At 33.1% G+C, this 14,512-nt stretch overlaps 1 protein-coding gene across 1 annotated transcript in view; it reads left to right on the top strand.

Annotated features, from left to right (window-relative positions):
* SI (sucrase-isomaltase) overlaps positions 1-12,816 on the top strand; it is a 102,268-nt gene extending 89,452 nt beyond the window's left edge. The window contains exons 44-48 of the mRNA XM_010358645.2: positions 287-411; positions 4,486-4,574; positions 8,689-8,738; positions 9,321-9,485; positions 12,295-12,816. Coding sequence (XP_010356947.2) covers positions 287-411; positions 4,486-4,574; positions 8,689-8,738; positions 9,321-9,485; positions 12,295-12,363 — 498 coding nt within the window. The 3' untranslated portion in view covers positions 12,364-12,816. The remainder of the gene's footprint in view (positions 1-286; positions 412-4,485; positions 4,575-8,688; positions 8,739-9,320; positions 9,486-12,294) is intronic.
* The last annotated feature ends 1,696 nt before the right edge of the window (positions 12,817-14,512 follow it).

Below are 14,512 nucleotides of genomic sequence, written 5' to 3'. Positions count from 1 at the left end.
AAAGATATACTTTTAAAAAATAAATTCCACTGTGTATATTTAAGGTATACAACATCATGTTATGAGATATATATATATATATATATATATATATATGTATGTATGTAAGTATATAGTAAAATGGTTACGACAGTGAAACAAATTAAGATTTTCTGAATACATGTTAATTTTTAAATTTAAAAGTGTATCATTTGATTTTTTAAAATATATATCCTCAAGTACCAATGTTGCTGATGATTCCACTTCTTGCTCCACCTGTTCTTCTTTCCATCCCTTTCATTTCCAGGGCAAAGATATTGGTGTCAGAGGACAATTTTACACATTTAATGCTACTTTTGAGACAATAAACCTACATGTCCGTGGTGGTCACATCCTACCATGTCAAGAGCCAGCTCAAAACACATTTTACAGGTAAGTGAACTGTTTCCAAGCTCAGGTTAAATTATGAGATACATCATGCTAGCATTGTTAAGAAATAGAAAAGGTCTGAAATTTTACCCCATTGCCAAGCTTCTACATTAGCCTGCCTCAGTACTATGATTGCCAGGTCAGAGACAAAGGTGTTTGTGGTTTATGACATAGCAAGAAACGGAACTTTATCTTAGCATCAGGTTTTCTTTTCCACCAAGTCCCATGGGGATGACATGGAGAGGCCCAGGCAGGCGTTGCACATGTAAGAGGTCTGTGTCACAAACAAGAAATCCCAAGTTTAGGAAAACAGTGTCTTTAATAAGACTACAAACAAATCTGTCCATTATTTGTTTTGAAAAAAGACATTATCTTTTTTATATTGGACAGTAAGAAGAAATATGAAGAATTTTTTTAAAACCCTGCCATCCAACGCTATTCACTTTTAAAACATCCCTGAAAAGACAGCTCAGAAGACAGGCTGTCAGTGCCTCTGCATGTGACATACAAAAATGCAAGAGACCCATGGAAAACTGTCTTCCAACAGGATATTTCCTCTTAAAGTAAGAAAGCTTCCCAGATTAAAATATAAACTAAACCTTTATGATCTGTCTATAATATGCAGAAGTAATGACAAATTAATGTCTTATATTTTGAATGATTGCCTCAACAAGGTTTTTACCTTACTTTTCTGCTTCTGACATGTGGAAGATCTAGTATTATGAAGATCATTTTATGAAAACATGAAATATTGATGAACCTTTTTTTAAAGACTTATTTTTTAGAGCAATTTTATACAGCAAAATTGAGAAGGTCCAGAGATTTCCCATTTACCCTCTGCTGTCTCACATGCATAGCCGGTCTCATTTTCAACACCCCCCGTAAGAGTAGCACATTTGTTACAGTCGTTGAACCTACACTAACACTTATCACCAAAGACTATAATTTACATTAGGGTTCACTGTTGATGTTGTAGATTCCCTGGGTTTAAACAAATGTATGATGACCTGCATCCACCACTGGTGTCATTTAGAACTGTTTTACTCCCCTAAACATCCTTTATGTGCCACCTATTCATTGCTCTTTCAACCCATGGCAACCACTGATACTTTACTATCTCTATAAAATTATATTTTCCAGAATGTCATATAGTTGGAATCATACAGTATGTAACCATTCAATTTGACTTTTTTCACTTAGCTATATGCATTTAAGGTTCCTCCATGAGTTACCTGGCTTGTATCTCATTTCTTTTTAGCACTGAATAATATTCCATTTGATGAACCTTTTTATAAACTTTAAGTCAGTATAGCTTGGAGGTGTCCCTTTCTTTTCCATTAATTTTCTGTTTCCCTTTCTTTGCCTCTCTTTGTCTGTCTTGTGATATATTTCCTGACTCATTATAGTCCATGAAAATGTAGACATTCACGGGCAGTATCACTACTCCATCAAACTACTAAGCGTCCTGCCATCCAAGAGGAACCAGACTTGTTTTTTTCTCTTTTCTTTTGTTTATTTGTCTTCTCGCCGTGCTATTCTGTCTTCTTTCTTGGTCTGTCTTTAGTTCTTTCTTCTTCTGGCGTGGTGTCTTTCTTTCTTCTTTCTTTCTTTCTTTTTTCTTTTCTTCTTTCTTTTTCTTTTTTTCGTTTCTCTTTCTCTCTTCCTTTTCCTCTGTTTTTTTGCTGTCTTTCTTTCTTTCTGTCTTTCTTTCTTTCTTTCTTTCTTTCTTTCTTTCTTTCTTTCTTTCTTTCTTTCTTTCTTCTTTTTTCGCTTATTTCCTTCTTTTTCCTTTTCTTTTTCCTTCTTCCTTCCTTCCTTCCTTCCTTCCTTCCTTCCTCCTTCCTTTCTTCCTTCTCTTCTTTCTTTCTTTCTTTCTTTCTTTCTTTCTTCTTTCTTTCTTTCTTTCTTTCTTTCTTTTCTTTCTTCTCTTCTTTTTCTTTCTTCTTTCTTTCTTCTTTCTTTCTTTCTCTTTTTCTCTTTCTTTCTTTCTTTCTTTCTTTCTTTTTCTTTTCTTTCTTTCTCTCTGTTTCTTCTTTCTTTCTCTTTTTCTTTCTTTCTTTTTTCTTTCTCTTTTTTTTTTTTTTTTTTTTTTTTTGACAGACTCTTGCTCTGTTGCTCAGGTTGGAGTGCACTATCTCGGCTCACTACAACCTCCACCTCCCAGGTTCCAGTGATATTCCTGCCACAGCCTCCTGAGTATTTGGGATTACAGGTGCCTGCCACTATGCCTGGCTAATTTTTGTGTTTTTAGTAGAGACAGAGTTTCATCGTGTTGGCGAGGCTGGTGTGGAACTCCAGACCCGTTTCTTAATGACCTTGTCCTATATAAATATGAAGCCTATCCCAGATTTTCTGTCTAGCATCATTTTTATAACTGATTGTCTGGCCAGGCCCTTCTCTTCTTTCCTGAGCACCTCTACCTGGATTTCTCTTTCTATCATTCAGCAATAGGTCCAATTTACCAGGGACAATGGATCTGCTCTGTGTTCTCAGACTGACGTAGGTGTAAACTTCTTATTCCCGTCAATCTTTATTTCCCTTGCAAAATTCCTTGCTTCGACACTCAGGTTCTAGAGGACGCTGTCTCTGTTTTTCTTCTCTTTTTGTGCTGTATCATCTCTCGATCATCTACATGCTGACAGCCCCAGTTGGCATGAACAGAATATTCTAATCTCCTCGACCTACCCAGGTCCGTTTCTACTAATATTCTACCCTGATATCAGTTAAACAGGAGATACATTATTGCACCTGAAAAGTGAGGGCTTCATGGAGGAGACCATTCATAAGTTGTGCCTTGAATAAACCTTATTTTTTTTTTATGAGAGAGAAGACAGATCATTGTACAGTGTAAAAAGTTGTAAAACTCATTCTAATCACAAGTTTTAGTATATGTTGGGAAATTGCAGGTTAAGCCATATTTTTGATGTTTCTAAATTATATTTAAACCCTAGTGACTGTGAACTGAAATTCATATACATATTCATGCTAAGATATGTTAATATATTTCACTGAAAAATATCAAATTACTGTGGAGATTTGAACTCTAGAGATTCTGGAAATTTTAGGAGACTTCCATGGCCATATATTCTTCAGCATTTGTGATTGGAAAAGGCAGACAGCTAAAACAGTTGATCTGAAAAATTATTTCAAACAATATGAGGCTGCTAAATCAAGTTGCTTCTCAAAGATTGCTGGAGATTTAACATGGAAGCAAGTATTTAGTTCATAAATAGCTCTATGTAGGAACATGCTTGAAAGGTATTGTCTATTACAAGGATGTAACTTAGAACTTGGAGACTACTTTATACATTCTTATTAATTTTAACCAGTGATAACTCAGTTATTTATGTATGGAAATCTGAGGAAGGCTTAAGTCATAAAAGATTTAAAAATGATATTAAAATTGTTTCATGTTTAATGCTTAATGACAGGATTACCCAAGAGAGGCATGAGTAAATATATTTATAAACTTAATGTGGTTTTAATTACTTTCAATGAGGCCACTTTTGATTTGTTATATTATGTTAACTCTTGAGATCAAAAGGCATGCATATTTCCTATTAAATACGAATAATTTTTTTTTTTTTTTTTTTTTTTTTTGACGGAGTCACGCCCTGTCACCAGGCTGGAGTGCAGTAGTGCAAACTTGGCTCACTAGAACCTCCACTTCCTGGGTTTAAGCAATTTCCCTGCCTCAGCCTCCCAAGTAACTGGGGCTACAGGCACCCACCACCACGCCCGGCTAATTTTTTGTACTTCAGTAGAGATGGGGTTTCACCATGTTGGGTAGGATGGTCTCGAACTCCTGACCTCATGATCCGCATGCCTTGGTCTCCCAAAGTGCTGGGATCACAGGTGTGAACCACCGCACCCAGCTAAATACGAAAAAAATTATTGTTTTATATAATTTCTGTTAACTAATTTAGAAAAATGGGAATGCTTTAATTTTCTCGGTCTAAGTCATTTGCACACTCCTTAATGCTTGTGTTACTGTAGATTCTTATGTGCATATCATATCATACCTAGACATATGCTATCCTACAAACATGGGTAAAATTATATATTTCTTTCTTATAGTCGACAAAAATACATGAAGCTCATTGTTGCTGCAGATGATAATCAGATGGCGCAGGGTTCTCTGTTTTGGGATGATGGAGAGAGTATAGGTGAGTGCTCTATTTAGTAGATAAATTTAATTGATGACATATTCTATCACATTACTTTTATGTTTTCTATTATTGTTCTTTGGAAGCTGAGTACAAAGCTATTAATATTATTCGAGGCTAAAAGATTTTACTAAATTCACTGAATCAGCTTAAATAGATAAACAATGTCACAAACATTTAAAGACTTTTCTTATCCTAAATTAGTCAATCCCTATGGTAAGTGTCTAGGTAAGAAATTCGTGTGGTCAGGAATTACGTATCTATTATCTTTGTACTTCCAGAAGCTAGCACAGTGCTATTCACATAATAGACACTTGGCATATATATAAAGTTAACTTAGCTGAATAACCACATTATTATATGTGCAAAATATTGATGCTGTAGGGACAAAAAGGAGTGATACTTTTCCTCATTTACCATAAGGGTCACAGCCAACACCAATAACAAAACACAAGTTAACAAGAGAAAAGCATAGCAAGCATATGTAATCATTGTTTTATGTGAAACAGGAACCTTCCGAATAAAGGCATAAAGATACAGAGAACGCTCTCAGACTGTATTCTGAGTTTCAGTGAAACAGGAACTGCCATGTAGAAATGTGATTGGACAAAAAGGGTATAAGCTAATGGAAATAGATTGAGTGAGGAAATCTAGCAAGGCCTGTCCACATTCTTGTTGGCTTATTAATTTTAGCATTTCTTCCTCAGGTATGGGGTGAGACCCCTCTGGAAGGAGGTTATTAATTTCTTCATGGCCAGCTGTTACACAGAAAAGCAGGGAAAGAGAGTAACATTTCTAGGCTTTATAGCTAGCTTTGGGGGAAAAGGGTTCTAGTTTCTATGACTCGCCTTTGGGAAAAGGAATTCTAGTTTCTATGACTAGAGAATAAGGGGCAAGAGACAGGAAGGCAGGAGAAGGTCAGGGAGAAACTTTGCTTCCAGTGTTGCTTCTGGGACCTTTATTTTGAGAAATCACTTTCTGAGCCCCCAAAATGCACGAGCGGTGCCTCTACAACAAGGAGGTAGTCCAGAAACCAATTTCAAGTAAATTTAATTTCTGTATTTTTATGTCTACTCTTTTTGCTTGTTTGTTTTTTAGTATTTAGCATTTTCTTACATGAGGAGATATATTTTACGTTAGATCTGGGCTTATTCCATTCATAACTATTCCATACTAAACTTCTAAACTCCTAGCCATGTGAAATCCGTTAGCTGTTGTTATCAGAAACACCTGAGACAGCTTGCTAAGAATGCAGACTATAGGACTCATTCAAGTTTCATTAATTTTAGGAGAAACTCAGAAATCTCCCATAGGAGATTTTTATGCTGTATGTAAACCCTGATAGAGGATAGGTTTACTGACTGCCATTTAATAGTGTCAGTACTACTAGATGAGCGTTCTGAACATTTTCTTGATACAAACTTTAATCATAAAAACTGACATCTGTGTGAAGTTGATAGTTCTCTACAATTTAATATTACAATTTAAATAACTTATCCAAAGATAATAGTTTTATCATTAATAGCAAAGACATACATTTTTTATCTTTTAAGATGAATCATAGTTAATATTCTGCAACCATAAGAAATAATCCATTAGTAAACAAGTATAACAAAGTTGATAGAAGAATTGTATGCTAGAGAGCAAGACTCTTGGGAAAAATAAATCCCTCTTTATAACATTTTGTGACTTAGAAAGTGAAGATACCAACATGAGTTAGTCCTTTGTTTTTAGAGCTCTGACCTTCATTACTGCAACAACTGAGGGTCTATGAAGTTTTCAGCCTTTCTCTTTGTGTCCAACAGGGAATTAGCCTTCAATTTCCCAAGGGTGTAAAGTTTAGGTATGCAACTTGGGATCTTTGAATCTCATCATTAACAAATTAAGTTATTCATTTTATCAGTTAGGTAGACAAATTTCTCTTAAAATTTTCTCCAGCTCTTCCTATCAAACTAAGATATAGATGAAAACATTTGGTGTGGACTTTACTCTATTCAAGTTTCATGGCAGACTTTTTGTAATCACTGGAAAGTCCCTGAGCATAATTCAAATATTTCTCTATGATCTCCTCATGCAAGTATAAAAAATAGCTTTTTGCCAATTGGGTCTATTTATTTTGTTATGTTTCACAATATCAGTATACTTGGTATAATTAAGTATAGATATTTTTAAATAGTCCCTTGAAATTTCTTGAGTTAACAGCAATAATCATATATACCAAATGCTTATTCTCTGGATTTGTTAGATCAGAATCTCCACAGAGGTTTTCTCTCACAGCAAACACAACAATCTAACTGATGGGCATCCTATCTGAAATGATTTCTTTCTTTTAAACAAATATGTTCAAATTTTGTGATATATTATAATGTGGTAACAAATTATCATGAAATAATTAAAGGTAAATCAAAATGAACTTCTGAAACTTAACATTAAGTAAATTTTGACCATTCTTGATTAATAAAGTTAGAGCTTAGTAAAATGTTAATTTTTCTACTTATCTTAATGAAATAGCTATGTGTGTGTCCCTGACTAAGATCATATGTGAGATACTTCTTCCTCTTATTAAAAACAACAAAGCTACCCATATCTTCCTAATAGCTGTCACCTTTGCTTTTTTAACTCAGAATTCTATACTTAAAAGTTTGTTCATGAAAACTTAAGCTGTAATTGTGTATTGAAAATAAGAACTAAAATGGTTAAGGAATATTGACACTAATATGTCTTGTAATACATATTAAATTAGCCATACATACATTAGCATATATAAAAAAGTTTCAGGCAGAATATCCATTTTAGTATAGGTAAAATCAATAGCAAATTAATGTTAGTGGGTTAATGAATACAGCTCTGATATGTGTAAGGAGAGAAGAGAATTAAAATATATTGCTCTTTCAATGTTACCCCAATATTGTTTTATTTATTTGACTCTGCTTTGCTCTTTCTATCTTATGTATGCTTATTTGTTTTTTTACATAGGAATATAATCTTAGAAGTCAGGGAAAACTGGGCTTGATTCCAGACTTTGACAGTAATTAGCTTTTATGTTTTTTTTGGTTTTGTTTTGTTTTTTTGTTTTACCTTTGGCAATTTATTTAACTGCTTTGAAAGCCACTTTATTCTTCTATACAGTGGGAATAATAATAATAACATATCTTTCAGAGTAAATGTGATAAACTATTTAGAATTTGATAAATAGCACTTAACAAGTTTTAGCTCTAGGATTATCATTAAAATGGGTTTTAAATACAGCAAGATTATACTTCAAACTGGTGATGGTGGCTCATGACTATAATCTCAGTTCTTTGGGAGGCTAAGGCAGAAGGATCATTTGAGTCTAGGAGTTCAAAACAAACCTGGGCAACATAGGGAGAACCTGACTCTACAAAGATAAAAAAAATTAAAAAGCCAGGCATGGTAGTGAATGGCTGTAGTCCCAGTCACTCAGGAGGCTGAGGTGGGAGGATTGCTTGAGCCCAGGAGGTCCAGGCTGTAGTGAGCCATGATTGTGTCACTGCACTTCAGCTGGGATGATAAAGCCAGACTTTGTCTCAAAAAATAAAAACTAAAAAATAATGATTATACCTTAAAGAAGTTGCTATAAACCTGTATTTTGTCAGTTTAATTTTAATTGACCTGTAACAATCTCTTAACAATTGAATTTGTTTTTTCAAATGACGCTAGAATGTGTTGCTACCATGTCTTTTTTTCCTTTATATTATTTTGTCAGTCACTAAGGTGGCAAGTAAGTGTCCATTGCTATCATCGCTGAATTCTGTTTATTCTTGGACTACTTGTGCACTTCTTGCCACCTTCCCAGTGTTGTATGTGAAAGTGATTTTCAACTTGTTACTGCTTTATCATTACCCCTACACACACATATACCACCTAGCTTGTCTTCTTAGGACCTTACCTGGTGACTCATCCTTCATTTGCAGGGCTTCTTGAATTGTATCTGAATTACTTAAATAGGCTTAGAGAAAAAATAGATACACCTTGATACTATTTGCTACTTTTTATACTGGGAAAGAGATGCAAAGTATACAGGTATTTACTATGGTTCTTCTTTGGAAATAACAATATATCACTTTTTTTCTTTTTCTTTCTCTCTCTACAGACACCTATGAAAGAGACCTATATTTATCTGTACAATTTAATTTAAACCAGGTATGTAAGATTATTTATATGCAATTCTGTTAAAGAATATTTGAAGTTCACAGCTGGGTGGGGTGGCTCATGCCTGTAATCCTAGTTCATAGGGAGGCTGACATGGGAGGATTATGTGAGGTCAGGGATTCAAGATCTGTCTGGGCAACATAGTGGGACCCCATCTCTATAAAAACATTAGCCAGGTATGGTGGCATGTAACTGTAGTCCCAGCTACATAGGAGGCTGAGGCTAGAGGGTCACTAGAATTTAGGAGTTCGAGATGGCAGTGAGTCATGACTGCACCATTGCACTTCAGCCTGCCAGTAAAGAATTCACCTCCCCTTCTCTTGCATATTTGATGACTGAATCCAAACTTTCTGAGCCTGGGTGGCAGAGGGAGACCCTGTCTCAATAAATGGATACATAGGAAAAAAGGAAGAATATTTGAAGTTTTTTCATGTTTATTATATAAAATACCTTATATCAAATGCACAGATGAACAATTTATTATACTATGAAATACACTTTTGTGTTTTTTTCTCGATTGAATTGCTTTTGCAAATGAAGTGTTTATGTTATTCCTTTTTCTTTATCTTATAGACCACCTTAACAAGCACTATATTGAAAAGAGGTTACATAAATAAAAGTGAAACGAGGCTTGGGTCCATTCATGTATGGGGGAAAAGAACTACTCCTGTCAATGTGGTTACTCTAAGGTATAATGGAAATCAAAATTTGCTTCCTTTTGAAGACGATACCAAGACGGTAAGTAACATAAAAAGATATTTTACAAAAGCGTACGTATTTAAAGCATCTATGTGGACTTCTTATATCCCTCATCCATAAGAAACATAATTATGAGTCAATTATGACATTCTTCATATATTCCTTTTCATTGGGCCTCCATGTTTATTTCCTTATTATTATCCTTAATAAACTGTCATACAAATCAATCTAATGACACCTATTTTATTATTATTATGATACAATCAAAGCAAAATTAAATTAAAACTTAAAATAACTGTTATCCCTATATGATAAAGTGCCTCAGAAAATACATTTTAAAAACAAGATATCTGCATTTAAACATTGAATATGTCTTGAAAATGCATTTTAAAATTCTTGCAAACTTAATGAAACTGTCAGCACCCATTAATACAGGAGTGTGATACGTACGATGCAGATACTATACAAGGAGTCAGGATTCTTGTGTTAAAGCATCATTGCTGCCAGTATTTAGCTCTTAACCTTGAACAAAAAACTTTAGGCCTACTGTTGTATCTAATTGAATTAAAAAAAAATGCAAGTAAATGATCAATCTCTAAAGCTCCTTCCAGTTCTAAATTCTGTGAATCTATGGCTTGCAAAGGTGAATTTCAAACACATATTCTAGAAAACAGCTGTTTTAAGTGTTCATTTTAAGTTTAAGCCTACTTATGCACTTATGCACTACTAAAATTGTGTAAATGTGTGTGTACCCACCCTTTACTGTTTAAACTTGGGTAAAAATAAAGAGCCATTAATCAGTCACTTTAAGTGAACTTAACTTCTAAAATAATCAGTTGTTTGACTAACTTGAACCTAAAAAAGAAAAAAAAAAGTCCGTCTTGGACGCAGTCTTAGATCATTGTAGGTGACAGAGAATGCCAGAGTTAAACAGCACCTGAAAGTCTGTTCCATCTTTTTGAAACTTAACACCCATCCTACTGCTATTGCTGTTTTGTTGACAAGTGGGGTTTTCCTTAATATGGAACTATGTTTTTCTTACTGCTTTTGCAGTACAACTCGCTGTTTTTCTTAAAACTATATCAAGGATGGGAAATATAAAATATAATTTCCCAACTTTGATATATTTAATGTGTCCTTCCCCGGTAAAATAACAGTTAATATCTTAGTGCCTTACACTCATATTTTTATTTTTAAAATTTGACTTGTTTATAAAATTCCAGAATACCTGATTTAGTCCAATAGTCTTATGTGGCTGACAAAGAAATTAGGTCCCCAAAGAAGTAAAATTAATTCCCCAAAATAACTACTCAATAGTTATCAGTCACAATTAGAAATCACTTTTTTGTACTGTTCAATGTTCAATCAGATAAAGAAAAGATGGTTTGGCTTAAATAATGTCTTGCTTTTTATTTACTAATTACAATGATGAAAATTAAGCTCACAACTTTTATGGTAAAAATAAAGTAAATAAACAATGCCAAATAAGATAATTTAATATTTTGGGGTGTTATTTCAAGGTCGTTTTGATCAAATATGTAGAGTATAAACAAACCATTAAAAATCATTTTTTTCTACTCTCTTTAAAAACATTCACAAAGAATTTTAAGCATTGAGAACAAATATTTGAGTTTCATTACCTCAGTGATGACGAAATATACATTTACTTTAACCAACAACTCTGAGCAGTTCCTTCTAAGTGTATTTAAATAAACTCAATATTTGTGAGCAATTACTGTTTTCCAAGCCTTCATAGATACATAGGAAAGGAAGAGAGGATGATCAATTTCTTTCTCTACCCTGCTTGCCCTTTAATTTATGATGGAGATTATTTAATTGCTCTAACAATATAATTTAAAAATTTTTGTAGCAACAATTATGTCCAACTGATTTTTGTAAAAAGTATTAAAAGCTATGTGGTATATTTTTGCTTTCTACATTTAAGTTAAAAAAATAGTTTAGATCTGTTTTAAACCTGTCTAACGAATACTCAATTATTTAACTATTACTTTTTAAATTCATTTATCAAGTGTGGTAAATTAATCCAGATACGCTGTGTTTTAAGGAAGATTAAATTTATAAAGTCCTTATGAAAAGGCCTGTTATGTGCTAGGCAGTAAAGGATTCACCAACCCTCCTCTTGCATATTTGATGACTGAATCCAAACTTGCTGAGCTAAAGCACAGAAAATCTTGTCAGTTCATTGGACAAAAAGCAGCAATGGTAAAGTCTCCTGAAATCGTCATATCATAAAACTATGACAGAAGATCATTTGACTACAGCAACTGAATAATCTCCATGATAGAGATAATAATCTCTCTACTGTCTACTTCAGATTATCTCCAGTGAAATAAAGTGACCATGCAAAATTGAATCATTGGCAATAAATTAAGCATCATAAAATATTTTTTGATTGAGGTAAAATAACACTTTTAAATCTAAACTTTGACTGAAAATGTCTGGGTAATACTTGAAAAAGGGATGCATTGAGATTCATGCAGTGCAGTTATAAATAGCTCCATATTTAGAAATTATGTGAAAAGAGTAAAGTCATAGAAATCAATAAAATTGGCTTTTATACTATAAAAACCTATAACAGGTTTTTCAGTATCTTTTGACAGCAATTCCACCTTTCTGAGATTTATTTTAACCTTAGGTAAAATGGGTAGGTTGGGTGAAATTGTTGCTGAAATGGTTGCAGACTTTCCTAGAGTAAAACTTTCTCAAGATATAAAAGAAAATAAAGGTATATACTATTTATTAGAAAACTTGTTTTTGAAATATCATTCATTAAAATAAGAAAAATGTGGTTCTGATTAAACAAGTAATTATCATTTTACTTTTTTAGATATTAAAAATTGATCTGACCCAGAACAATGTTACTCTAGAAGAACCATTAGAAATCAACTGGTCATGAAGATCACCAGCAATTTTAGTTGTCAATGGGAAAAAACACCAGGATTTAAGTTTCACAGCGCTTACAACTTTCCCTCTTCACTTGGTTCTTGTACTCTACAAAATATGGCTTTCATAACATCGAAAAGCTATTTAATTAATGATAATGATAATTTTATTATAGTAATGTGACTTGGATTCAATTTTAAGGCATATCTAACAAAATTCAAATAGCCCTATTTATCCTCTTTAAGTATCAGCTACAATTGTAAACTAGTTACTAAACATGTATGTAAATAGCTAAGATATAATTTAAACATATGATTTTTAAATTAAATTTTTATGTAATTATAAATTATATACTATATTTTTCTCAACATTTAGCAGATTTATGTAACAATAATTATCACAAGATTTAATTATTTCTTAGTATGTATATTTAATTAGAAAAAGAGAATAAACATATGTAAGTGTATAAAATGTGTATTTTGTCTTTATTTTCCTAATGGAAATTGTCTTAGCTTGCACTACTATAACAATTTATCATAGACTGGGTGGCTTAAACAACAAACGTTTATTTCTTACAGTTCTGGAAGCTGGGATGCCTGAGATCAAGGCATTAGCAGATCCATTGCTGATGGTAGCAGTCTTTATGGCTTACAGACAATTATCTTTTTGTATCCTCATATGGCAAAGAGAGAGGAAGCAAACTCTCTCGCGTCTCTTTTTATAAGAGCACTAACCCCACCATGAGAACTCCACTTTCATGATGTAAGTGACTCCCAAAGGTCCCATTTCCAAATACCATCACACTGGATATTAGGCTTTCAATGTATGGATTTTGGAGTACACAAACGTCAGTCTAGAGATTCAAATTTCCTGGACTTAGTTTGCTTTATATAGAAGAGAAATAAATAAAGGGCATTCAAATTGGAAAGGAGGAAGTCTAATTGTCTCTGTTTGCTAATGACAAGATCATATGTGTGTGTGTATATATATATACACACACACACACACACATAAATACTGCACCAAAAACGATTAAAATTAATAAATGAATTCAGGTAAGGTGCAGGATACAAAATCAACATACAAAATTTAGTAGAATATCTATATGCCAAAAGTGAACTATCTGAGAAAAGAAAACAATCCCATTTACAATAGTCACACACACATATAAAAATCACACCACCACCATCAACAAAAAAACTCTGGGAATAAGTTTACTCAAGCAGGTGAAAAATATGTATAAGGAACACTAGAAAACATTGACGAAAAAATTGAGGAAGCACAAATAAGTGGAAAGATAACCCATGCTTATAAATTGAATAAGAAAATAAGTTAAAATACTCATACTACCCAAAGTGATCTACAGATTTGATGCAATGCCTATCAAAATACCAATAACTGTCATCACAGAAATAGATAAAGCATTCCTGAAAGTTGTAGTGAACCATAAAAGACCCAGAATAACCAAAGCAATCTTGAGCAAAAAGAATAAAGCTGGAGGCATTATACTACCTGACTTCAAAATATACTACAATGCTGTAGTAACCAAAACAGCATGGTACTGACTAAAAAAAAAAAAAAAAAAAAAAAAAGAAAAAAAAGAAAAAAAACACATAGACTAATGGACCAGAATAGAATCCAGAAATAAATTTGTGCATTTAGAGCCAACTGATTTTTGGCAAAGGTGCCAAGAACACACATTGAGGAAAAGACACTTTATTCAGTAAACAGTGGTGGGAACACTGGATAGCCACAGGCAGAAGAAGAAAAAAAAAAAAAAAAACAGATCCATATCTCTCAGCATATATAAAAATGAACTCAATTAAAGACTTAAAGAGTTGAACTATGAAAATACTTGAAGGAAACATAGGAAAAGCACTTCATGACATTGGTCTGAGTGAGAAATTTTGGATAGAACCTCCAAAGCACAGCCAACAGGAGCAAAAAGAGGCAAATATAATTATATCAAATTAAAAGTTATCTTTATAGCAGAGAAAGCAATCAGTAAAGTGAAAAGATATTCCCTAGAATGAGGGAAAATATTTGCAACTGTGCATCCAACAAGAGATGCACATCCAAAATATACAAGGAATTCGAACAACTCAATACCAAAAACAACAAATAATCCAATTTACAAATAAGCAAAAGGTCTAAAAACACAT

The sequence above is a fragment of the Rhinopithecus roxellana genome, chromosome 1 (genome assembly GCF_007565055.1).
Source record: "Rhinopithecus roxellana isolate Shanxi Qingling chromosome 1, ASM756505v1, whole genome shotgun sequence".
Taxonomy (NCBI): domain Eukaryota; kingdom Metazoa; phylum Chordata; class Mammalia; order Primates; family Cercopithecidae; genus Rhinopithecus; species Rhinopithecus roxellana.
This window is presented reverse-complemented; position numbering and strand designations above follow the sequence as displayed.